Below are 27,556 nucleotides of genomic sequence, written 5' to 3' on the forward strand. Positions count from 1 at the left end.
GAGGTGTGAGGAGGTGCTACAGCACCCCTGGGCTTCTGGCCTACAGCCCGAGGTACCAGCTGCTGGCCCCACAACCGGAGTCCCAGCTGCCAGACTCAAGTGCTGGGGGCCTCTGCTGCTATCCCATGTGCCGATTCCTAGTTTGAACTCCATACACGGGGCTCCCAGCTGCCAGCCCTGTGTGTCAGGGCTTTGCTTCCAGCCTCAGTTAGGGGTGGGGTTGGACAGAAAAGGGCTCAGCAACCCCCCTCCCTTTTAAAAATGTTCCCACACTGTGCCCATTAAAGAGATGCTTTGGTTTCTCTCCAAAGACTATAATATTGTTCATACACTTGAAAGGCAGAATAGATCATTTATGCTCAGTCTGATGCCTGCACAACACAGCCCAGAGAATTTCACCCAGAGAATTTCACCAAGCTATCACTGCATCAAGCCCATAGCATCTGATTGTCTTTTTAAAAGATATGATGCAACTCATCCAATGTTACTGGCCCTCCGGCTGCTGTGAGCCAGTTACTATTAGTACTTTGCTATCCTGGAATAAAAAGCACTACAGAAGTAAAAATCCCTTAGAGATTTAAAATAAAGTACAAACTTAGACCCAGATTCAGCAAGGCACATGCTTAAGTGCATCTCCATTCAGCAAAATACCCTAGTACATCAAGGCTCACTAAATTCAACAAGACTTAATCACAATGCTTATGTGCTTTACTGAATTAGTGTCTTAAGACTTTATGAAAGCCAGCACCGTAAAAAACCAAAAACCAAAAACCAGCCGCTTGTGTTAGCCCAGCAATCAGTACTTCTCCATGTCACTAAAGACAAAAAGGCATTGTTTTCCTCAAGAGACAACGAGAAGGACTATTGAATATCGCTAGCATTTTTGTTTTATTTAAACTTAATATTTTAGGAGTCTATATTTATCTCAGGACTTGGGGACAAAGTACCTGCTTTAAAACCTCCCACACCAAGACAGAAATAGATTGCACATTCTGTAACAAAACAGCTTCTTTTTTTGCCTTGCTTTTTGTAGATGCTGCCCGCGTCATTTGCCTTGAATTTATTTTTAAAAGTAATGACTCAGACGGAGGAAGCTACTGTTTGGAATCTCTTCTCAATACAAGGAGCAGGGAAATACTGGATTCTTTTCCTCCAGGTAAGCTTGCTTAGAAATATAGCAAATTTTGAATGGCAACTAAAATGTGTTTAATGACGGTCAATCCCATAAAAAGAAAAAGCTCAGTCTAGTCTAGATAATTATTCTAGACTTTTTTTCATTTGTTGAGCAGGACAAGATATTTTGAACAGGTAACAGCAGAAGAATGAGAGTCTTGAATATTAAAAAAATGTAATATTTTATCCAAAGAAAACATTAAAAACGGTTTTACCAAATAATAAAACATAGTTCAATGGTTAAGCAAAGACATGACAATTCACAACTTCAGGCTCTATTAAAAAAAGGCAACCTACCAAAAAATACCCCAAACTATACCTTACATGTACACATAGAGTGAATAGGGAGAAAGAGGAAATTCCAAGACACTAGATGGCTTATTTACTCCAGTTTCAGTTCCAAGATTTGGCTTGTGCACAGCTGCAACATGGCACTTAGCCTGGTTTTAGGCCAGACTAGCTTCTGCAGAATTCATGTACATTTCTCTCCCCTCCACAGGTTCCATTTGCATATAAGACCATATGAAAGCATTGTCACAGCCTCTTTTATCACCTTTTAACTCATGACCATGCTCCAAGTAATTGCTACAGAAAGATAAGCCACTTTCCTGTAACCAACATGTATGCACATTGATCTCTTGGAGATCCAGTCAGTGTAGGTCCTTTGTTTCTGCTGCTAACACACTAAGCATATTAATTCAAATGAAGCCCCTTTGCACCATTTAAGTCTCACTTTAAGTTATGGCACAGAGGACCCACCATAGCTCACTGCATCTTATACCTCAAAATAAGGGATCAGTAATACAAAGGGTTTTATATGTGGGCCCCCTGCACAGGGGAAACTTCAATTTAACAGATAAAGGCAGTAAGAACTCAATCTGGATTCCATCCAGACCAAAGCTGAAGCAAGACCTGACATTCCAGTTGTGGCTGTGTGACCAAGGAAGGTGCAGAAGTTGTCTAAATCTACCAAGCATTTTACAGAACATGACATAGAAAAAGTCCTTGCCCCAAAAGAGCTTACAATCTAAATTCCATTACATCTAGAATCAGGTATGTCAGGAAGTCTGACTACTATTTCTAAAACAATGTATTATATTATCTTTAGTGGGATATGATCCAAGATCCTAGGCATGAAATAGTGTCTCATCAAGCACGTACCTCCACAAGTAACTTAATTCAAATTTTGAGCGCAGTTCACTGCATGATCTAAGTTAGCAATATTACACATTAAAAGCTAATACAATTTTTCTAAGTTGTTATAGATACCTGCTTTTCCATTTATCTGGGAAGACTGCCTTTTCAGAAAAGGCGACTCTAGTATACAGTGGTGAACTGGCAGCTAAATGTCTTGAATGGTACAGGCTTTATGTACCAATATAGTTGAACAATTTTAGAGGTTCCAGATTCTCTTCCAATGTTCAATCATCATTTTTTGTCTGCAGCTAGAGACTGAGTTTCCTGAATATAAGTTCTAAAACTACTTTACAGGAAACTTGGTGGCATGTAATGCTCCAATTTAGCAGTACAAAACAAATTATCTGATTTTGTGAGGAAACCCAGGCATTTTCAATTCCCGTTTAGTTCTCATCCCAGGCTCTCAGGACATACTGTGGGATCAACCCTTCAAAGTGACGAGCATCTCCTGTGAGCACTCAACTCTCATAGATCGCAGCAGGAGACAAAGGGGCACACAGAACCTTGAAGCAGGTATCTGCAGATTGCAGGCTCAAGCTCCAAGACAACTCTCACCAATCCCACAGCTCTGTTACTGCTCTTTAATTCTGAATTATTTCATCTTAGAAGTGCTTATCGTGTCAAGTTATCTGACTGGTGTGGCTTTTTTAATGCTGTGGTCAAAAAATATCCACAGGGGCCTGTATAAGACCAAAGAGCTTTCATTTGAGACCAAGCGCACATATGAACCCACATATGAAGAGGCCAATGCATTAATCTACAAAATCCTAAAAGGGACAAGTTATTTAAAGGCTCTGGCCCAGATTCCCCATTTAGTGTAAACAAAAATCAAGTGAAGCTATGACAATTTAAAGTAGCTGAGAATCCCTGTATTCACTCTTTGCTACTGTGAATCAGGTTTCTACATCTAGTTGAGCTATTCAGCAGAAAAGCCATAGTACTATGTTTCAGAACACTCTGCAGCACAAACAGTAGTTAACATCAGGGTAAAATACAGTTGCTTTTCAGGAAGCAACTACTTCCAGCACCCTGCAGTGAAGTTATGCTGAAATCACTAGCCACGGTCATCGATGGACGAGGGAGAACATTTACATGTTCCCAGTGGACATTTTGTTTAGAATAAGCAGCTCAAGACTAGAGCTCCAAGGATGCAGGGAATCCTGGAAACTTAGAATTACTCCAGACCAAAGGCTGGCTTATGAGCTACAAGCTTGTTTCAAACACAGCTCTTTTAATGGTAGCTTATTGCCAATGTTGCTTAATCTATTGTGCATGGAAGGAATGTTCTCTCACACAACATCTGCTAGTTTAATACCCTGAAAGGTCAATGTCTTCGAGAATCTGAAACTGTGGCAATGAAGTGCTTGGATTCTACAGGAATGCACAATTCAAGATAACAGAGTATAATGTTGATGTGGAAAGATTAAATTTCCTCCTGAATCTGGATTATATTCAGTAACATGCTAACAACTAAAATCTATGGAGTATTTACTGAATAGCCTGAGTACATCAGGAATAGAATATTATCATTTTTGGTACAGTTACATACAATTATTAAAAAACACCCCACACACTAGTTATCAATATTCTTATATTTACTTTTTGTGGATTTCAAGTGAGATACCTGCTGCATTTACTATGACTGTATTATAAGGGTCTGACCCCCATATCCAGAAGATTTTTTGGTTGGGTTACCAGGGATCACCAAGGTACAGGTGGTAAGAAGTTGCTACACAGTTTTACAGAAAGCAAGCCCCCAAAAAATTGAGTCCTTACCTCTTGCTTTTCTAACAGTGCCTGTGTGTATATGCACTGGGACTGCTGTCTTGCCAGAAAATAAACTATTAGTGATTATAGAGGCCTATGAAAACCTCGTACTATAATGTTCAGAAGAGGATAAAAAATAAGGACTTTGGGGAAAATGTTAGTTTTTACATTTCTGGGTTCTGTTTTGATACTTTTCATTTATAAACAATGCACTATTTAATATTACCACAAAGACTTAAAAGTCCTTCAATCCCATACATATAAAACATTGCAAATGAAAAAAAATAGTTAACGTAGACACTAGGCATTTTACATAAGAAGTCTTTTGAGAACAGAATAATGTCCCACATTAAATTATCTCCATCTAGCACCTTTCCACATTACCTCAACATGTGTAGCAGATTATATAAAAACAATGCTCAGAATATAGAGATGTATTTCCTATTATTAAGTAATCCTACATTAAGATGCAGGATTAATTTTATCTGTATACAAAAAATCATGTGTCCTTTCCTCTTCCACGATGATTAGGTCATATACAATTACTGTCATAGTCACTTAAGCTTTTTTTTTTTTTTTTAAAAAAAAGCATCTGTTAACAAATGCGGGAGCTCCAATAGGGTAGAAGCTGCTGCAACTTAGGTCCAATGTGCAGGATCTGTAACGACTCAAGGCGAACTCAAAAGCTCCAGGAAAGCACCAACAGCTCCAAAATAGCCCTATGAAGCAAAAAGTAAGAGCTTCTATTAAACAGATTCAAGGTTTAAATGTGTTTGACAAACACTGGGCAGGAATACTTAAAATATTAATACTGTTTAAAAATACTGGTTATGAAAGAAATCTGTATGTAAAGTTATCAACTCCTCTTAGTTGTATTGTTTATACAGGGAAACACTTTTTTTTTTTTTTTTAAATTACAATGTTAGAGATGCAGGTAAATAAATTTCAGAAGTAGAAGAGGGAAAGCATTACAAACTTAACAAAGGGACATTTTTAACTTCTGAAACAAAAAAAGTGTTATATTGTTAGCATCCTAGAATTGGAAGTTCTGCAATAATTGTGGCTATGCTAACAAATGCACAGAACTGGCTGCAAAACATATACTGCCAATATCAAGAAATTCAACATTGGTATATTATGATCAGATAATTTTAAATAAAAATGTCTTAAGTTTTGACAGAGTAAAATGGATTTAAAATAACTTCACCTCATGTTCCAAGAAAAGTGCTTTCAACTGTCCCTTAGACCAATAATCCAAAGCATATGCTAGAAGCTTCATTGAGATTGTATTGATCCGCAAGAAATTGCCAACAAAAACCACCCGATTAATGTTCTGCAAACATAAAAAAAAAAAAATACATAAAGATGAAATGGGGTTCATTTGAAAGGTTATCACACCAAAAAGGGTGTCCCCAGTAAAGGAGAATTCATATATTACACTTGTTGCATTTAATTGTGAGGAAACATCCAAATATAGCTTCTGACAGAGCAGTAAATGTCAGCTAAAAAGACAAATTACAATTGCCAGCATTTGTTAAACAGAGGAAGCCCAGTTACTGAATTTCACAGCACTCCAAATATCTGTTCTTCATAGTTATTCCTTTGTTCACACCAAGGGAAAGAGCAGATATGGAAAAGAATGGTTAGATGGAAGAAAGCTGTTTGAATGGTGGAGGGAGGAGGAGGGCAAGTGTGGCTGAGAAGGGATTCATGAGTCATGACGTATTACTGTATTTAGATTCTCATTAGGAAACCTCCAATCAAATGCAACAGAACAGAACTGCAAGTGACAAAGAATGAAGCACCAAGACGAGTGGGGTTTTGCAGAAGTGCAATGGAGCAAGAGGGGATAGAGTGGGATAAAAATCAAGAGGCACTTTGAGGTGTTCAAGATACTGGAATGAAGGGACAGAGGATGCACTGAAGGGAGAGAAGGACCAGAGCGTGTCATAGTGATATATCCATTGGGTGATAGATAGTGTCACAAAGGATCTCAAAAATACATCCAAATAAAAGGGGAATTGATACAATTTATGTTAAAAGAGCAGCATCCAGGTTACTTTGGGATAGGGCCTTCTCCAGAACCCTTTTCACTCACTCTCTAGACCGGAGTGGGCACAATCTGGCATGTCAAACCTTCCCAATCTGGCCTGCCACACAATTCTGGTCCACCAACGTCCCACCACCCAGCTGGACCTTCAGGCAGGGTTCTTGCCTGCTGTGACCCCACATGCTGCTCAAAGTGACCAGCTGCTGGGTCCCCTTGCATGCCCTTTGGGGGGAGGGGGTATCTCTGTGCACTGCCCCCACCCCTAGCACAATCCCTGTAGCTCCAATTGGCTGGTTTCTGGCCAATGAGAGTTGCAAGGGCATGGACAAAGCCTTTCCCTCCCTCGAAGGGACATGTGGCACAGAGATGCACATGGCCTAAGAAGCTGGCCACTCTGAGTGGTATGCGGGGCGGTGGAACGCAGGGGAGGGTGCCTTAGGGTCCCCACTGGGCAGCTAACTGGGAGCTGCCTACTATGGCAAGTGCCTTCTTTGCCAGAACCTGTACCTGGCACCCCAGCCTTTCCCTGCCTTGGGTCACAACCAAAACCCTCTGCACTCCTGCCTCAGTTCATAAGGTTGACCAAACTGGGTCAGACCACTGGTCCATCTAGCCCAATATCCTATCTTCCGATAGTGGCCAATGCCCCAGAGGGAATGAACAGAACAGATAATCATCAAGTGATCTATCCCCTACTCTGGACGCAGAGTTGCAACCATAACTGTTATGGCTAAGGAGACTGAAGGAACCCTTTCTGTAACAACAGTTCCAAGTTCTTCAAACCAGCTTAGAGGGTTGCAGTTGAACAGTGAGGGTGGTACTCCTCCCACATTCCCCCCTTTGGTCCACAAATTAAAAGTGCTGAACACACTTCCTTCACACACACTATCAGCCTGAAGATCAAGAAATCATGAATCAGAACAATCCGAATGTTAAAGTGACCTCATGCAGCGAAGTGGATACATTTTCAGTGATTCTCCAGAATGGTATTTTGGGTTAACATAAGAATGGCCGTACTGGGTCAGACCAAAGGTCCATTTAGCCCAATATCCTGTCTGCTGACAGTGGCCAGCACCAGGTGCCCCAGAGAGGGTGGACCGAAGACAATGATCAAGCAATTTGTCTCCTGCCACCCCTCTCCAGCCTCTGACAGACAGAGGCCAGGGACACCATTTTATCTCCTGGCTCATAGCCTTTTATGGACCTAACTTCTATGAAATTATCTAGCTTCTCTTTAAACTGTTATAGTCCTAGCCTTCACAGCCTCCTCTGGCAAGGAGTTCCACAGGTTGACTACACGCTGTGTGAAGAAGAACTTTCTTTTATTAGTTTTAAACCTGCTACCCATTAATTTCATTTGGTGTCCTCTAGTTCTTCTATTATGGGAACTAATAAATAACTTTTCTTTATTTGCCCTCTCCACACCATTCATGATTTTATATACCTCTATCAAATCTCCCCTCAGTCTCCTCTTTTCTAAACTGAAAAGTCCCACTTGCTTTAACCTCTCCTCATATGGGACCCGTTCCAAACCCCTAATCATTTTAGTTGCCCTTTTCTGAACCCTTTCCAAGGCCAAAATATCTTTGAGATGAGGAGACCACATCTGTACACAGTATTCAAGATGTGGGAGTACCATAGTTTTATACAGGGGCAGTAAGATATTCTGGGTCTTATTTTCTATCCCTTTCTTAATAATTCCTAGCATCCTATTTGCCTTTTTGACTGCAGCTGCACACTGTGTGGAAGTTTTCAGAGAACTGTCCACGATAACTCCAAGATCTCTTTCCTGATTTGTCGTAGTCAAATTAGCCCCCATCATACTGTACGTATAGTTGGGGTTATTTTTCCTGATGTGCATTACTTTACACTTATCCACATGAAATTTCATTTGCCATTTTGTTGCCCAGCCACTCAGTTTAGTGAAATCTTCTTGGAGTCCCTCACAGTCTGCTTCTGTCTTGACTATCCTAAACAGTTTGGTATCATCTGCAAACTTTACTACGTCACTGCTTACCCCTTTCTCCAGATCATTTATGAATAAGTTGAATAGGATTAGTATTAGGACTGAACCTTGGGAAACACCACTAGTTACCCCTCTCCATTCTGAAAATTTACCATTTATTCCTACCCTTTGTTTCTTGTCTTTTAACCAGTTCTCAACCCAAGAAAGGACCTTCCCTCTTATCCCATGGCCATGTAATTTACACAAGAGCCTTTGGTGAGGGACCTTATCAAAGGCTTTCTGAAAATCTAAGTATACTATATCTACTGGATCCCCCTTGTCTGCATGTTTGTTAACCCCTTCAAAGAACTCTAATAGATTAGTAAGACAGGATTTCCCTTTACAGAAACCATGTTGACTTTTGTCCAACAAATTATGTTCTTCTACATGCCTCACAATTCTATTCTTTACTATTGTTTCAACTAATTTGCCCAGTACTGAAGTTAGACTTTCCGGTCTGTAATTGCCAGGATCACCTCTAGAGCCCTTTTAAAATATTGGTGTCACGTTGGCTACCTTCCAGTCATTAGGTACGAAAGCCGATTTAAGGGATAGGTTACAAACCACAGATAATAGTTCAGCAATTTTCCATTTGAGTTCTTTTAGAACCCCCTTGGATGAATGCCATCCGGCCCTGGAGATTTGTTAATATTAAGTTTTTCTATTTGTTCCAAAACCTCCTCTAATGACACTTCAATCCGGGACAGTTCCTCAGAATCATCACACACAAAGGATGGTGCAGATTTGGGAATCTCCCCAACATCCTCAGCCGTGAACACTGAGGCAAAGAAATCATTTAGTTTCTCCGCAGTGGCTTTATCGTCCTTGATTGCTCCTTTTATAGCTCGATCACCTAGGGGACCCACAGGTTTTTTTAGCAGGCTTCCTGCTTCTAATGTACTTAAAAACATTTTGTTATTTCTTTGAGTTTCTGGCTAGCTGTTCCTCAAAATCTTTTTTTGCTTTTCTTATTACATTTTTACACTTGATTTGACAGTGCTTATGTTCCTTTCTATTTATCTCACTAGGATTGGACTTCCACTTCTTAAAAGATACCTTTTTGTCCCTCACTGCTTCTTTTATATGGTGGTTAAGCCATGGTGACTCTTTTTTAGGTCTCTTGCTAAGTTTTTTAATTTGGGGTATACATTTAAGTTGGGCCTCTATTATGGTGTCTTTAAAAAGTTTCCAAGCAGCTTTCAGGGATTTGGCTTTAGTCACTGTGCCTTTTAATTTCTGTTTAACTAACCTCCTCATTTTTGTGTAATTCCCCTTTTTGAAATTAAATGGATTTTAAATGGAGGGTTTTAACAACCTCCATTCACACTGTAATAACTATAATCTTGAAACAAAATGTCTCCTGGCTAGGGAATTCTGCCGCTTCAATATAGCATTGCAAGTTTCCAACATGACTGAAGCATCATGACTAAGGAGTATTTCTCTGGTTCTCCAAACCTGTTCTTCCATGCATTCTTCTGTTACCAAATGCATGTATGAAGTCACAGACTACATACCACTGTAATAATTGTTGTACAAAATGTGCCTTGTATCATTTGAAAACTAACAACTTACTGGATAGTAAAAGAATGGTGATATGTATAGCAATGTTATATGTAAAGTTATGAACATACGACTGAAATATGTTTACCAGACAAGTATGGGGAGAGGGTAAACCTGTTTATCAAAGACTAAGAACTAGCTGAAGCTTCTAGCCAAGTGTCGACAAAACTGACTGGCAATCACCAGTCAGGTGGCCATTCATTGACCACAGGGGGGCAGAAACAGACCTTGCTTCATTTTAACAAACAACATGGAACGTTTTTCATTACAACACTCTATCCTCATACTGCAAAGAACTTTATCTAGAATTAGCCTTAGGAAAATGCATTTCCAGGGGATGACTGGTCTAAGATCACCCCATGGTTTCTATCCTCTCTCTCCCTAGCTCTTTTGCCTAAGACAAAGAGCCAGACTTCGCAAAGGATTCTGACCTGAAGTTGGTCCACCCTGTTGGGAACATTTGGTAAGGGTTTTTACCTTGAACCAAGTCTAGTTTGCTAAGGTATAGTTAGTAGAAAGCATTTTATCTTTATTTCTCTCAATAATTTCTGACTAAGATCTCACACTTGAACTCATTTAAAATCTAGTTAAATAAACTTTTTTTTAATCAAATATAATGAAGTGTTAAGAGGTATCTTATAATTCTACTGATATTAGGCTGTTGGAGAGTGACCCCTTACAGAGACAATGAAATGATTAGATCTGAACTGTCCTGGAGAGGGCGGGATAAGGCAGAAAAATGCTTTTGGGAAAAATTTAGGACCAGGAGCATGTTGGGGTCAACCCCGCAAGCAGTAATTAAGGCTGCTGGAAGTCAAACTGTGGCTGGTGTGTTGCTGACAGGCTGCTGGGTCAGAGCTGCTGGACAGGAGTTGTAGCTGTACAGACACACTCAAAGAGTGTAAAGCTTGCTGTTAAGCTGTTTGTGAGTGGTCAATGTTGGAAGCTGCAACAAAAGAGGCACCCAAATTAGAAAGGAAAGTAGTGACAACTCCTCACTGGTCTGGATTACACCACAGAATGTGACCTTTTCCATGGTGTTCTCCATACTAACAAGTTCACCACGTCCTCCTATACTGGAGGATGCCTTGTTTGCACTCAACAGTCTATTAATAGAGAAATCAAGCAGAAAGGGCTGGAGGGGAATGAAAAATACCATGGGCAGGACTGTTTTTCCCCTAACCTTTTGGATAGTACATTGTGTATTTATTGCATTTGTACTATAGTAGTGCAGAATAGTAACTTAATACTGACAAGGATTATGAAAGGTACAAATACACTTCAACCTGATGGACTCAATCCTGTACAAGCAGCCCCAAAATGAAGTGAAGAACAGGTCTCAATTCTTTCATAGCCCTGTACAATGCTGCTTGATCTGAATGCAACAAGGCAGCACTGTAAAGAAGCTGAAAGCAAAGAGCTCAGAGAGACAACCTCAGAAAGGCCCAGGAGCACAGTGGTAGCTTAAAAATGCAAGAGTAATAAGAACAAAATAACATCCAGAAGATTCTCTTTCAGCAGGTATAGTTCTCTTTTCACTAATGCACTTAGTTTGGATGCCTACCAGTAACAAGATGCAATAATTTTGTGCCCAAGAAAAGCAATATCCTGTTTCACCACTTTTTACCTGCAATTCCACAATTCCCCCAACTCTCCCAGAAAAGCAATTTACTTCATGAATAGTAAAGGAAATTGACTGGACCAATAAATGACAAAACATTTTTTCTTCTTTTACAATGCTTTGACTATAGAGCTGCTATTTGACTAGATCATTAGGGCAGGTGGGAAAGGGAAATCTAGGGTTACAATTTAAACTAGAGCATCCAAACATAAGAAAGGCCATACTGGCTCAGACCAGCGGTCTATCTAGCCCATTATTCTGTCTGACAGTGGCCAACACCAGATGCCCCAAGGGAGTGAACAGAAACAAGTAATCAAGTGATCCCTCTCCTGTCATTCATTTCCAGGCCCTGACAAACAGGCTAGGGACACCATTCCTACCCATTTTGGCTAATAAGTATTGATGGACTGTACCTCCATGAATGTATCTAGTTCTTTTTTGAACTCTGTTAGAGTCCTGGTCTTCACAACCTCCTCTGGCAAGGAGTTCCACAGGTTGACTTAGAACTGCATTACTAAAAGCTTCCTTTTGTTTGTTTTAAACCTGCTACCTATTAATTTCAGTTGGTGACCCCTAGTTATTATGTTATGGGAACAAGTAAATAACTTTTCCTTATTCATTTTTTCCACACCAGTCATGATTTTATAGACTGCTATCATAGTCCTCTTTAGTCTCCTCTTTCCTAAAATGAAAAGTCCCAGTCTTTTTAATCTCTCTTCATATGGGAACCAATCCAAACCCCTAATCATTTTTGTTGCCCTTTTCTGAACCTTTTCCAATGCCAATATATCTTTGAGAGGAGGCGAACACATCTGTACGCAGTATTCAAAATGTGGGCATACCATGGGTTTATACAGAGGCATTTACCAACATTAAAATTCATTTGTCGCCAATCACCTCATTTTGAGAGATCCTTTTGAAGCTCTTCAGTCTTCTTTGTTCTTAACTATCTTAAGCAGTTTAGTATCATCTGCAAATGTTGCCCCTCACTGTTTCCCCTTTTTTCCAGATCTTTTATGATTATCTTGAATAGGACTGGTCCCAGTACAGACCCCAGGGGGACAACTCTCCATTTTGAAAACTATGTATTCTTACCCTTTGCTTCCTATCTTTTAGCCAGTTATCAATCCATGAGAGGACCTTCCCTTTTATTCCATGACAACTAACTTTACTTAAAAAAGTAAAATTAAAATTAAGCAATGCATGTAGTTAAGTAAATACAGGTATGCATGTAGTTGCTTCTACAGAGAGGAAAACCAGATATTCATATATGCTACCAGTTTGCAGTAATTGCTAATTGAAAACTGTGTCTGAGATCAAAAGAGGTTATGTGCTATTTCTCAGATTTTTCAATACCTCATTAAGTGCACACATCCGTGCTATGGAGCCAATGTTATTGGTGATGGTTATTAAAGTTGCTCTTGCCAGGTCCTCTTTACTCACAGACTCTCTCTTCTCCTTGCTCACCATATTCCCAAAGCTGTGCAGAAAATTCTAGAGTTAAGTGTCCACTTACTGGAAATTATGCAGTATCAGAATGCAAGTGCCACAATTCCAGAGTGAATGCATAATACCACTTTTAATGGAAGTATGTAAAAGCGAACCATGTAGTTACAGCCTCGATTACTAAAATCCAGTAAGAATGAATTGCAATTAATGTTTGTCAAAAGTACACTTACGTTACTGTGACAGGGTTTACAGCCCACTGGTAGTGAGAGGGTTAACAAGAACCCGAGACCTGTTCAAGGTTAAGTAGGTCAATTAGCAGGTCCACTGGAAATAAGTCAGGTTTCCTTAAAAGGACAGAGAAAGCTAAGCTAGAAAGATACACAGAACAGAGGAGCTGGGGAGAATAGTCTGAATGAAGTGAAATAAGAGAATCAGGAAAAGCCACAGGAGAACAGTTACCTCCTGCAGTGAGTTTCAAAATATAGACAAAACTCCATGAGGCAGCCCTCGAGCATTAGTGTTCAGCTGAGGAGCAGATTATTGGGACAGACCTGGGAAAGACTAAAATTCAAGTAAGGGAAGAGCAGAAGTGGCTTCAGTTTGTCCTTTCATTTGGGATTTGTTGGAGAATTCCAGGAGCCATCACCCTGAAGGAAAGGTGAAGTCCAAGACCCAAGGAAACTTGCAAGAAACACAGGTAAACAGGGAGCTCAGGAACTGACCTGGGAGGAGACCTGCAGGTGACCAAGGTAAGTAGTAGTCCCAGGAGGAAGCAGAAAACAGACTTTGCCTGCTTAATGCAGGGTCCTTGAATGGAATCCAGAGAAGATGAAAGACCTGGATTTCCCCCTTCTGGTCCCCAGAAAAAGCAGTACAGAGACCCTAGTGACCAGGAGTGGAAGGACTACTGAGTCACAACTTGAAGCCAGGGGCCTATTGTTTGTTGGACTTTTAGTGACACCCTTTCCAGGATAGCCAAAAGTTATGCAGTCAGAGGGCGAGTTATAAGAGGCAGCACACCAATGTGAGTTGTAAATAGGGTTCCCTAGAGAGGAGAGCCTACTGTGGTATGCTATGATAAGTATGTCAATGGGGAGTCTGCTCTGCATGGGGACAGTTCCACACAAAAAAACACACCCACAAAAACAAACCAACACTTCCCCCACAAAAAACTCCCAACAACCTAGAGGTGCTAAAAATACACCCCTGCTGACCCCGGTTTTCATTCAAGCACATAATATGCATCCTGAAAAACCCCAATGTATATCCTTACCTGGATGCTACAGCCCAGCCTGGCAGTCCAAATCTCTCATAATCCCCTCCATAGATGTCCCGCACTAATTTATCCACTTTCGTGCTGTCTCCAAGGGATGCCATTTCAAGAGCCTCTTCAAAGGTGGAGCAACCAGTAAGAAGACAGCAGAGACCAAAAAATGTTCCTCCTCCAAGACTAACAAAACAAAACAAGCAATATTTTCTATCTTTCATTTTGAAGAAAGGGAGAAAAAGGGCTTGTTTTTTGTTCTTTAAGTTATGTAACTCAACTCCTCTGAATACCAAGAATTAGCTGGCTTGCCAAAGAATTCTTTAATTTTCTTTTCACTGGAAATATAGAAAAGAGGAATTAAATGCAAGTCCTCTTTCTAACCAACATTTAAATCTGCTTCCTTAAGATAACTTCACAGCCCACAAGTCAACCCGTGATTTAGCTTCCTTCCCTAGAGTTACTGATTAAATGAGAAGTAGTTTTTCTCCTCCTACAAGATGCACTACAGTGTGTTGAATAAACAGCTATGTACAACGTAAGACGAGTGGGCAATAAAATGGCAACAGTTTGCCAGCGTTAGCCCTTGGTGGGCCACAGCCACTATATTTATCTGTACGGCTGCAGGTACCAGTGATTGCAGCTTCTGTTGGCCAATGAAAGCAGCAGGAAGTGGCATGGATTGGGATGCTGTTCCCCGCCACTCCCATCGGCACAGAACAGTGATCCACGGACAACAGGAACTGTGTTCGTAGGGATGTACGTGACTAATCGACTATCCGATAATCAAAAGTTTATCGGATAGTCAACTAGTCGCTTCACCCCCCACCCCGATGCCTCTATCAGAAAGAAGCCGTAAGGGGAGGGGGGAAGAGGAGGGGTACTGGGGAGAGCTGGCTTAAAAGCCGGTTCCCCCCAGCTCCAACTCCATGGGAACAGCAGGGGCGCAGCGGCGGTGTTCCACCCGGTAGGGGCTCTTGTGCATTTCAAAGACTGAAATGCCGCGTGGAGCCTGGGGCCAACAGTGAGTCCTCCATTGACCCTGGGCTCCATATGGGCACATCCGCTTTGAAATGTACAAAAGGAGTCCCCGCTGGCCCTGAGCTCCATGCGGAATTTCAATCTTTGAAAGTCCCTAAAGTCCAAGATCTGTTTGGCCATGTTGGACAACAGGTTGTTGTACTATTCTCTCAGACCTGATTATAACTTTGAACACCATCCCATCATTCATAATGGGTACTACAGATTTAAAGAGTCAAAATACAAACCCTGAATACCTGAATTAAAGCAATGACATTAAAAAAAAAAGATATTTCCAAAGATGACTGGATGTTTCCAAAATATGATTTACAGTCCTCTGATGAAAACAAAAATTAGTTTCTTGCAGCAGCAGAAGGATGAACAGGTCATGAACTGACCTCTCTGAAGAGGCTGGGTGTGGTATGGAGAAGATTGTGACATGCCATCCAGAGCACAAAAAAGACATTGGCTTGCTGGGGGTGGGAATGAGGAGGTACAATATTATAGCAAAACAGAGTTTTTAATCAGACAAGAAACATTTTTAAAGCAACTTGTCTTTGAAAATATGAGGTCTCTTTTACCATGGGTAAATTCCAAGCTCCAAGACTATGCTCTTACAGGTAATCTAACGTGTTATTTATAGATCTTACCTGGTCCCAGTTACCCGCTTATAATTGTCTTTGGAATACACAGTCAAGATGCTGACCCCTGAGCCAATGTTCACCAAGAGGAGAGGATATGGATTCTCCAAGTTGAATGGGAGCTTCTGACATTTTTCAGAATCAGTTGGGTTTTCAAAGTAGTAGCACTCTGAGCGTCCATTGAATCCAACTGAGTCTATGTACAAAACTCCTTTAATAAGGCAGTCAAGTTCATCTAGTTTGCGAAGTTGAAGATCACCCACCTGTTAAAGGAAATAAAATTATGAAACAGCCAAAGTGATCTACCGTTTTTATACTCAAGGCTAGAAAAATGCACTAACACCACATTCAGTACCCCTCCTTGCTCTGCATGGCAGCAGGAGGAGTGAAGTATAGATCATAAGAGAGGTCCTAATCTCCCACACATCTGTACAGTACAGAGTGGAATGCTCCCTGTGCTATTGAGGTGTAGTGCCTGGCAATGTGATAACAAGATTCATACACATCCTAACCCCACTGAGTAGGAACTAATAGAAGACCTGAGCCAATATCAATGGAAAGGTTCTTCACTGGGGTCTGGATCAGACTCAGAGTGCCTCACAAAAGCTAGAAAAGGCAAGGGGTCAAGGGAAAAAGAAAAAAGCTGGCTCCTCACAAGAGGCAGGAGGGAACAGCATGGTAATCTTTTCATCCAGACACTACTGCTGAACCCTACACTGGACCCCTCAATCTTTGGTTGTCTGATAATTATATAACCTGAGCTTGACAAAGTTAACGCTCAAGCTATAATTATATTATCTGTATCTGAAACACCCATTCTTATGATTAATCTGGACAAACAAGTCACTTGCAGTTAATTTACCAATTCACTCAATAGAATCTTAATGAAAATCACAGCCATATAAGTTATAAATGAACCTTAATCAACTCGGCAAGTATGAAACAAATAGTATGTTCATAAATAGACAGCTATGGAAAAAATAAAGTTAAGGTAGGTAGCAGAGTTGGTGTAAGTCTAATGACTATTCAAGTTTTGTAAAGGCATATTTCATAGAAATTAAAATGAGTAATTCTGAATTCACAGCAAAACTACACACTCTTAAAATAGTAAGTAAATATCTGCATTTACAGATGTGCAGGCTTATTTCTAGCTCGTTCAACTTGAGCTCAATTTAGGATGCTAGACTTTTCAGAAGTTAACTCAGATTGAAATTACATTCAGCCTTTATCTTGCAATCTTACAAGTTACATGACATTTCGCTACCATATCCTAAGAGTAAAAAAGCCAAAGATGCATACTGTGCGAAAGTCCTGTTCAAATTTGTATGCTCCACCTCCCGTGGCACATAAGGTAGTGTGGAGGCTTGAGAAGTTTTTTTCGCTGCCCATTTGAATAAAAGCAGGCATGTCATGAGTAGGAAAGCGTATAAAGTGCAGATTGCCTTTACGTCCACACAGGGTAAGGTCCTTTAGTTCCAGGTGCACATCCCGAATGCCTGTAGATCCATAGGCTACATTTAACGTCAGATATTTTCGGATACTTTTAAGATTTTCCACTTCCTCCTCCTCCTCTTCAGCAGTGATGTCTTTTGGTTCAAAATAAACAAGTTTGACCAAGGTCCCTCCAATATCCAAGCCAAACCAAGGAAAGACTAAGATGTGGGGGAGCGGGGAAAGAAAAAAAAAAGGATAAATATTATAGTCTTCTTTTCTGCAGAATAAAGATGTTAAATTGTACAGTAAAGTCATTTGTTAATAAACAATTTAATGCCATGGAATTTCCAAAAAATTCCATAAAATGCCCACATATCACCATACCTACCTTCAAAGACCCATTAACCATAGTTGCCAATAAGGTGTATGGCTGCACACAAAAAAATTCTTCCCCCGCCCACCTCCTCTGGCAAGCTGTGCAAAAGGCAGCTGCTCCAGCAGGCGGGACCAGCCAAGACGGGGTGGTGAGGGAGCTGCTAGGGTGGGGGGCTAGGACCACGGGGGAGGGGGAAGGCCTGCTCCAGTGGCCGGGGCGACCATGTGGCAGGGAGGCCGGGGGCTGTTCTGGCAGCTGGGGCCAGGAACAGGACCTACTGCATGGCAGGGGTGTGTGTGTGTGCTCCAACAGTTGAGAACGGAAGATGCCGCCTGGGCAGGGGAACAGGGGGCAAGGTCTGCTCCGGCAACTGGGACATACTGCATGGAGGGGAAGGAGGGATTCTGCTCCAGCAGCCGGGGGGGGGGGGGGGGGAAGAGGGGGAGAGTGAGAGTGTGTGTGTGTGGAGGGGGGGTAATAAATTGGTTGTCACAGCAGCACACATCCAAACCAGTGCACATGACCCCAATATTGGGGCACAAGCCAAAATTCACTCTGATCATGGTTGGAAAATCTTAGCAGGAACACTGCTAGTAACCATCCCAAAACATCTGTTATCTATAGCCAGGAACACAGATATGCCCCTAGGATACGCACCTTAACACAATTAAAAATGCCTTCACCAAAAAAGGAAACTCCACTGGAGAAGTAGATTATATCATTGAACAGGCCACTCAAATACCCCAGGAAAAGCCTACTTCAATATGGAAACAATACCTCTCTATCCACAGACCCATAATCATCACCAATCACATCACACTGGAACATATGCAGATCATTAAACAAATACAACCCATACTTAGAATTACAGTGTCAGAAGGGACCAAAAGGGTTGTCTAGTCTAATCCCCAGCCAAGATATCTGATGGGGACCATATCCCGAAAGAAATATTTCTTGAACGCCTTCTTCCAGCATTCAGACAACCTCCTCCCCATCACCAGAAGCAAGCCCCCAACAGGACAGGACACACCATCTCAAAGTAGTACCAGAATAAGAGATAGGCATGTTTACAGATTTTGTATCACAACATATGGTGTGCCTCTTCAGTGAATTAAATGCTTACTATTTACATGGTGAAACAAGATAATCACAACACTGTCAAATGAACTCACACAGAAAAATGATAAAGACGAGGCCTATCTACACTTGAAATGCTATAGCAGCATCACTGCAGAACTTCAGTGTAGATGCCAGCTATGCTGACAGGAAGGGTTACAGGACTATAGATAATCCACCTCCCTAAGCAGTGATAGCTAGGCTGATGGAAGAATTCTTCCTTCAACCTCACGCTGTATGCACAGGGGGTTAGATTGGCTTAACTATGCCACCCTGGGGTGTGGATTTTTCATATCCAAGTGTTGCAGTTACACAGACTTATTTTTCTACCATAGACCAGGCGAAAAACCTGTGAGTGAATACTTTTCCCTAAGCTCTCTACATCTGACTTCTCAGTCTTCATCTTCAAAGGAAACCAGCAAGAGGAGACTGTAACCACTGAATCTAGTGGTTAAATTGGTAACCACTAGAAACTAAAAATCATGTACTGAACAGACACACTTGGATTTATGGCTTATACAACCAAGGTTCCCTCTAAAATGTGCAGCAACACAGCCCTGCAGCTGCTTAATCAGCCTCGCCCAGCCAGAGGCTCAGGGCTCTGTGCATGGAGCTGCCTGGCTGGGGAGAGAAAGGTACTTCCCATAGCAGCAACTCCCTGTTGAGAACAAAAGCAACAAGTCTCTCCCAGCTGCTAGGGACTGTCCCCTCTGATAGACAGACAGCTGTGCTGGGGGCAAGGAGGGCAGGCAGGAGCCAGTACACACAGGGAACCAGCTTTTAAGCTAACTCGTGTGTGTGTGCTGGCTCCCATGGAGCTACCTGCTCCCCCCTTAGCTCCTCCCACTGCTGCCTCTGTATCACCCCCCACTGTATCAGAGACAGCAGAGGAGGATAGGGGGAACTGGTGCTCCTTGCAAGCACAGGCTCCCACCTGCCCTCCATGCATGTAAACAAGTTTGCTAACATTCCTAGTACCCAGGGTACTACCCCCCCCTTTGAAAAATGCTCAACTAAAGGATATTGTGGATTAAGGCTTAAAGAAAAGAGAGTATATGTTCCTGTGCTTTACAGCTTGTGAGCAGCTGCATTAGAAATAACCAAAAAGTTAATGAAGTTACTGAAAATAAATTAGATCACACACATCTCTTCTAGAAGGAAAGAGTAAAATGGTATTAACATTCTAAATAAAGCCAAACAAATGCCTTGTTAAGATTGACTCACAGGAGGTAAAGAGGGAAAGAAACCTGAATGACAAGTAACCAGAACTCTGAGGTCTGCTTTTGCAGATGAAATGAAGATCAAGGAGAGTTTCCTCATCACCTTTCTTAGGGCAGTGGATGTTCCAATGAAATAGCACAGAGTAATAGAGCCCTATGTTGATTGCAAGGTAGACAATAGAGTCTGAGAAGCAGAGAAGGGGCACAAGCATGCCCTTGTCAGTTTAGGCAACCCTGTAAGTCATGGGTGGGCAAAAGGGTCTCTGCAGGCCAGATTCGGCCCACCAAGCAGATTGATCTGGCCCATGGAGACCCTGCTGCTCCCTGCCCTGGCCAATCAGGGCCTGACGGCAGGAGGAATGTGAAGTTTCCTCCACCCTGCTCCCAGCCTGCGAGGAGCATGAGGCGCTCAGCCATGCACTCCTGATAGGGTGGAAGGAGACTTTGTGCACTCCCCTGCCCCCAAACCTTGATTGGGTTGGGGGAAGAAGGGGGAACACGTGAAGTCTCCTCCCATTGCCAGGGGTATGGGCGCCTAGGGAGAACCTGGCGGGGAGGGGCAAAGGCACTTACCCACGCCCAGACCAATCATGATCTGTGGGTGGGGAAGCAGGGAAGTATACCAGCCCATTCCTTCTGCTTTGAGGCCTCTTCCAGTGCAGCCCCGGAACCACTTCAAAAATTTCTTAAGTGGCCCCTGGCAAAAAGTTATTGCCCGCCTCTGCTGTAAATAGACCAGGAAGTGCATATACAATTGCATTATCAGCTCCACAAACAGTTAAGAGGGGTGTGCACATAGGCTGCACCAAGCACAGAAAAACAGAGAGGTAACAAAAAACAGTTTTGAGGAATACAGGCAGTCCCCGGGTTACGTACAAGATAGGGACTGTAGGTTTGTTCTTAAGTTGAATCTGTATGTAAGTCGGAACTGGCATCCAGATTCAGCCGCTGCTGAAACTGACCACAGATTCAACTTAAGAACCCCAAGCGTCCCCAAGTCAGCTGCTGCTGAAACTGATCAGCAGCTGATTCCAGGAAGCCCGGGGCAGAGCAACTGTGCCTCGGGCTTCCTGTAGTCAGCGCTGGTCAGTTTCAGCAGCGGCTGACTTGGGGACGCCTGGGGCAGAGCAGCTGGGGTGCTGCTGGGTTGCTCCAGTAGCGCCGCTCCTCGGCACTACTGGACCAACCCAGCAGCACCCCCAGCTGCTCTGCCCCAGGCGTCCTGATTCAGCCGCTGCTGAAACTGACCAGCAGCGGCTGAATCAGGACGCCTGGGGCAGAGCAGCTGGGATGCTGCCGGGTTGGTCCAGTAGCGCCTAGAGCAGCGCTACGGGACCAACCGGCAGCGCCCCAGCTGCTCTACCACAGGCATCCGGAGAAAAGCCTGGTCTGCGGGGGGGAAGGGGAGCGCAGCTAGCGCCCCCCCCCCCCAGCAGACCAAGGAGACGCAGGTGGCGGACCGAGAAGCACCGCGGTCCCGCCACACGGGTCCTCCGAGGCTTTGTTCCACGTCTCCCTGGTCTGCTGGTCTCCAGCAGACCAGGGAGACGCGGAGCAAAGCTGCGGAGCACGCGGGCAGCGGGACAGCCCAGACGCGCCGCGGCTGTCCCGCTGCCGGCGTCCTCCGAGGCTTTGCTCCCCGTCTCCCTGGTCTGCTGGTCTCCAGCAGACCAGGGAGACGTGGAGCAAAGCTGCGGAGCACGGGGACTGCCTGTAATGAAAATAGCCCTTGAACTAGCTGTTGTTCTTGTTTAAAAAACAGAGATATATTACCCTATTAAAAGGAGCTGCTAGAACCATTAATATATTTTTTTTATTTTTGTTTACATCTCCTCCAAAAAGACACAAGCATGTGCAATGTATGTACAGCTAAATATTTAACAGCTACAAAGAGGCCAATATCTGATTACATTTCCTAATATAATCATCCTTTTTTTCTGATGCATTCAGTTCAAACAAAACCTGCCATAAATACAAGAAACGGGTCATACTGAACAAGAGAAGAAGTCATGTCAAGATCTGAGGGAAGCAGTACATAGGTCATTCAAAGACATGCATTTCATTGTGGTTCCAGATGGACTCTAGTAGCTTCTCTAACTGAACAATAGATCAGATTTTATTTGATTACAGTAAAGACATTATATATCATACTTGCTTTTATATGGACTGCTCCAGAACAGTTTATTGGGTCCTCTTAAAGTGGGCTGATATTTCACGCAAAGAATTTGTTAACTTATGGCAGTCTTTTTATATATATATATATATATATATATATATATATATATATATATAGAGAGAGAGAGAGAGAGAGAGAGAGAGAGAGAGAGAGAGAGAGAGAGAGAGAGAGAGAAAATCTCAGCATATGTATCTTATTTCAATACACCGTTGTTGATACTCTGGATTTTCACATTGCTTTACAAAAATTAAACAGTTAAAAAAATTACTTTGCAAAGGAAATTTGTTTTCATCAAAACTGCATGTTACCTATAGATAACATCCTCAGGGAAACCAGAGCACTGAAAAGATCACTGCAGAAAGTGAAGTCTGAGAACGCAAAGTATGAATTTGGAGGAGAAGACACAGAGGACTGAACGATTTTAAACCATGTGATTATTACTTTTATGATGGAGTGAGAGCCCCATAGCAGCCCTGCAGGACAGCTATTGGGCTATGTAGCCCCATCAATTACTTAGGTTGCAAAAAAAAGGGGTGCTTTTGGCTACAGCCAACTAATTAGAGAGGCTCACCTAGGCAGAAACAAGCAAGGCCTATGGAGCCAGGAAGCTGGCTACAGACTGAGGATGCTGGTAAAAACTTAAACAACAAATAGTCTACCAGTATCTTTTAGGTGCTACTAAAGACTGGCAGCAGTCACTCCCTGGAAAAAGTCACTAGTACACTCAGTGAAAGAAGGGAAGCCAGACAGTGTGAAAATCCAAGGAAGGAGCAGTGAAGGCAGACAGAGGAAGCCCAGAATTGCTGAGCTGAGGTTCCCATGACTAGAATTGGAGTAGAATACAATCCCAGTGTTCCCCTAGCAGCCACTGAGGACCCAGGCAGTGAATGGGAAGACTGCTGGGCCGGAGGGCTAAATCATAACGAGGTTGCTATTTATTTTATCATTTACAGTGCAAATATCTAATTCAAGCTAATATAGGCTTACACACTTTATATTCTGTGTTATAACAGAAATAAATGTATTTGAAAATGTAGAAAAACAATCAAAAATATTTAATCAATTGAAATTGGTATTCTATTATTAACAATGTGACTAAAAATCACTTAATTTTAATCACAATTTAATCTTCTGTTTTCCCATTAAGTGGCTCTCATTCAGATTTACCTGTAACCTAAAACAAGAGGGTGCCAGTTTTGTATTCCTGCCAATGCCATCACTGAACATGGAAGATAAGACACACATTCTATCTGTGAAATGATGTACTCATGAATGTGTTTCCTTTATTTCTTAACCCATCAATGATCTGGAAAATAAGTCTATACAGACAATCTGTCATCCTAAGTACATCCCTCCCTGGTGTCTCACACTACAGTTCCCAAGTTTTACAAAGATACCCATGTTTTAATCCTCAACCTTCAGAAATGTTAACCCAACATTTCTAGACCCAGTCATCTCACTGGATTCTGTTCCACTGGAATTCTCCTGTGAGGCATATAATGAAACTGACACTTCAACTTGGTTTTGTAGCCCTCCAAAGCCTTTTCAATTTCAATTTCCTAATGGAAGCATCACCATTTGTTTTGTGTCTTTGTCCTTAGAGACATTGCATTAAGAGAGTAAACTTGTTCAATTACAAAACCACATCTTCAATGCTTCTTTATAAAAAGATACTTAGTACAGATACTAACTTTGTAAACATAAAAAGCACCCTTATTTTTGTTCTAAGTTTAAGTTTACTTTGAATGTGAAATGTGCTTTAACAGAGGGCTTTAACATTTATCAACACTAGATTAAAAAGTGAAGAAAGTCAGGTATTATTTTTCCATTGTGGGGATATTAAAGAATTGAAGGTCTTCAATACTCAAATCTTCTAAATGGATCTAGTTATACACTAAGCATGCAAAGCATTCAAAAAGATTCCTTCTCAACAAAAGGACTCTCTAAAATCATAATTAGGAATAATAGGTTTATACTACTCAGTATTCCCCCCACCACAAGATCTGCAATTCCTTCAAACACTACAAGACTGTTTTTCCTCAGCAAATGCAATCTTTAACTCTTTCAGCACCCCTCAAACTAAGGAAGCAAATAAAGTACCAAATTACAAAAAAAGAACAAAAAAAATCCACTCTCACTTCTCCTAGGGGCATTAAGACAAATGTTCTGTATTTACTTTCTCTCTCATCTTGTAATTTGGTTTTTGCTGCTTGCTATTCCCCATTAAAGATATCCACCCAAGTGAATACTCATGTATCATGAAGAGCAAATTAGTTCCCTTACCTATAATTATAGTGATGGGTACGTTTGTTATGGCTATTACTTTCCTGTATGTATCAATATATTCCTAATAAGGGATCATTTCTTTCATCATGTATGTCGCAATTTGTTAATGTCTTCTACTTAATTATGCAGTTTCAGTTTTGAAAATCATTTCCTGATACAACTGTGATGCTGCAGCAATTCTGCAGAATTTGAACTTGAAGTGAGGAAGGAGGGTGGAGTGGGAGAACCCTAGGATGCTCATGTTGTGGTGAAATTGGCATTGAATTATATTCCCTAGAAAATAGCATAAATAATATGCAAACCACTGGATGCTTTCTATAAGGGCAGTGAACGGTTAACCAGTAAGCATCACCCTTACTAGGTTATACGTTTGGGTTAACCACTGGGGGCTGGGGCATCCCCCTACCCACCATGGGCAGGTGTTTGCTCCAGTCCTGAGGGGCTCATGGAACAAGGACTGCCATTTTCCAGGGTGAATCCAAGTGTGCGGCCGCCCACCTACCTCCCCTTTAATCAATTAATAGGTTAATCACATTTAACCAATTAAATGGGAGTTTACATCCCTACCTTCTATTATGAAAAAATAAGTTTCATATTAAAAAAAAGATAGACTTAATAGAAGGAAGTAAGCAGTTTATTTTCTGATGCTAGAGAGCACCTTCACTGCAAAAATATAGAGCCCACAAGCATGGTCTAAACTAGAGCTACTTAACATGAGGTACGTTAATTTGCAGCCCAAGATGTGGTTTGGATTTAGGTGGGGCTCAGCCCACGGCCCGCAGGTGGGATCCTTTGAACATGGCCTCCACTGGGAACATGTTCCACAATAAGAAGTCAATATAATGATGTTCTGTTGCTATGCAGGACTGTCATTACTCATTAAAAGTGCTGTCATATGGGTGGAAATCTGGTAAATATTGCATTTTATTAATATCAGCAGAACTGACTTACATGGGGCCTTTGTGTTGTGTAGTCTTGCCTTAATCTTTGTATTCATGCCCATCAGTGTGAAAGAAGCTATTTGCAAATATATTTGCACATATATGCAACCACACTTAAGTTGCAGCCTTCAGTATGTACTGTGAATATCACTGTAGCTCCCAGGGCTTCTAAACTTGAGTACCCCACTCTAAACTATGGTTGAAATTCACTATTTAATGGTACAGTAAGGGCTTTACCTCAGTACTTTTGTTCACCAAACTGATCTCCAGCTAGTAGGCATCTCATTTTTTTCACCCATATTAAAAAAACAGACTACACTCTACTACAGCTAATCTGTTTGCTGCATTTAAGCACTGTACAAATAATATGACCTCACACTCAAGTTACTTCAAAAAAGTCTAACAAACAACTGTGATCCTGTAGCACCTTAGAAACTAAAAATAATATATAAATAGAAAATTGGGTCAGACCAAAGATCCATCTAGCCTAGTATCCTGTCTTCCAACAATGGTCAATTCTAGGTCCTCCCACAGGACATGAACAGAACAGGTAACCATCAAGTGATCCCACTCCTTGCCTAGTCCCAGTCTTTGGAAAACAGAGGCTAGGGACACCATTCCTACCCATCCTGAATAATAGCCATTGATGGACCTTACTATCTTAAGGTAGAATTGCTTCCTTCCAAACAAAAGCTAACTAACTACAGTACAAACAATTAAGAACATTTCACTTTTGCTTTAATATTGCTGAGCCAAGCCCCCTGGGCTAGTACCACCTGAACAGCAGATAATCCCAGGCTGTTCTAGGAGGAAGGCTTCTTTCCTTTTGCTGCCTCCCTCTTTCTTCATGCTATTTTAAAACTGCTGCTTTTCTGATCTCAACTGCATCTTCCCCAACCCAGGAAACGCCCCCTTTCAGCAGCTCCGAGCAGCTCTCTCCCATCACCACCCTGGCTCATGCCCGGACATAGTCCTGTCCCTAAAGTATTGCATTCATCCCCTATCCAGGATCCGGCTCTGCCTCGTGCCACCCCCTTGCTGATCCCACCTGCTTCTCATGGGGGGGGGGGGCCCCCTCTTTCATCCTCCCACTTGCCCCAAACCTCTCCTGCTCTAGCCTACCTCTCCCCTCCTCAGCCCCGCCCCCTGCAGCCACGCCCCGCCCTAGCTCCGCCTCCACCTGTCTCGCCTCACCTGCTCTAGCCCTTCGCCCCGCCCCCACCCGTTGCCACGCGCCCCTCCTCAGCCCCGCCCCCTGCAGCCCCGCCCTAGCTCCGCCCCCACCTGTCTCGCCTCACCTGCTCTAGCCCATTCGCCCCGCCCCCGCCCGTTGCCACGCGCCCCTCCTCAGCCCCGCCCCCTGCAGCCCCGCCCCGCCCTAGCTCCGCCCCCACCTGTCCCGCCTCACCTGCTCTAGCCCAGCTCGCTTCGCCCCGCCCCCACCCGCTGCCACGCCCACCGCCCCATCCCTCCCCACTTACGCGGGCGGCTCTTGCGGAGCGAGTCGCGGCGCTGGCGGGACACGGACCCGCCCCGCTCGCGGGGGTGGGGCCCGGCCCCGCTGTCAGCCTCCGCCCCCGCCCCGCCGCTGCTGCGCCGCCGCCACGAAGGCAGCAGCGGGGGCGGCTCTCGCCGCCGCCTCTCCTCCGGGCCGCTCGCCGCCGCCGCCTCGACGCAGCCGCCGCCATTCTGCAGCGGCTCCATCCGCAGCGCGGCCCGGCCGCTCTCCTCAGCAGCGGCCGCGCGCCACCGCCGCAGCCAACACCCGCACCGTGCGCCTGCGCCAAGTGGCCCCGAGCCTGCGCCTTCCTGGGAGGGGTGGGACAGCCCTGAGAGTTTGGGCCAATCGGCTGCGTCAGAGAGCAGAGCGACAAGAGGGCTAACCAATGGACGCGGGGTCTGGCAAAGGAGGCGGGAAAACGGCGCATCGATCACCTTTGTCCAATGAGCTGGCGCCCTTCACGGATATTGACAGGTGAACTCAACGAATAATGCGGCCAGAGTTCACGCACGACTGTAACTGGGGTCTGTTTCACAAGCCTGAGTTTGGAGGAAGAGTGACAGGCATTTTGTCCAATGGCTTGCTAAGGTTGACCAATCAGGGCGGGAATAAGGAAATGATGGACATCTACAGTAGCCACCTAGGCCAAAGAGAAAGCCACATCCCGCCCCCTGGCTCAAGCTGTGGGGGGGAAATAGCAGAGGCCTAAAGTGGCCTGTTTGGTACCAAGCCAAGAACTCTCTTCCCCACCCCCCCAGC

General features: G+C 43.1%; 2 protein-coding genes across 2 annotated transcripts in view; one reads left to right on the forward strand and one right to left on the reverse strand.

Moving 5' to 3' along the window:
- Positions 1-1,336: 1,336 nt before the first annotated feature.
- Positions 1,337-27,224, reverse strand: PANK2 (pantothenate kinase 2). Its single transcript, XM_075930984.1, is given in 8 exon segments — positions 1,337-4,856; positions 5,345-5,470; positions 12,730-12,853; positions 14,096-14,272; positions 15,757-16,010; positions 17,047-17,399; positions 26,778-27,072; positions 27,075-27,224. Coding segments are annotated over 8 exon segments (1,530 nt in total). The 3' UTR covers positions 1,337-4,805.
- LOC142829706 (uncharacterized) overlaps positions 27,137-27,556 on the forward strand; it is a 55,586-nt gene continuing 55,166 nt past the window's right edge. Inside the window, exon 1 of the mRNA XM_075930985.1 lies at positions 27,137-27,271. The gene's annotated coding sequence lies outside the window, so the exon portion shown is untranslated. The remainder of the gene's footprint in view (positions 27,272-27,556) is intronic.

Source organism: Pelodiscus sinensis, chromosome 5 (genome assembly GCF_049634645.1).
Source record: "Pelodiscus sinensis isolate JC-2024 chromosome 5, ASM4963464v1, whole genome shotgun sequence".
Taxonomy (NCBI): Eukaryota; Metazoa; Chordata; order Testudines; family Trionychidae; genus Pelodiscus; species Pelodiscus sinensis.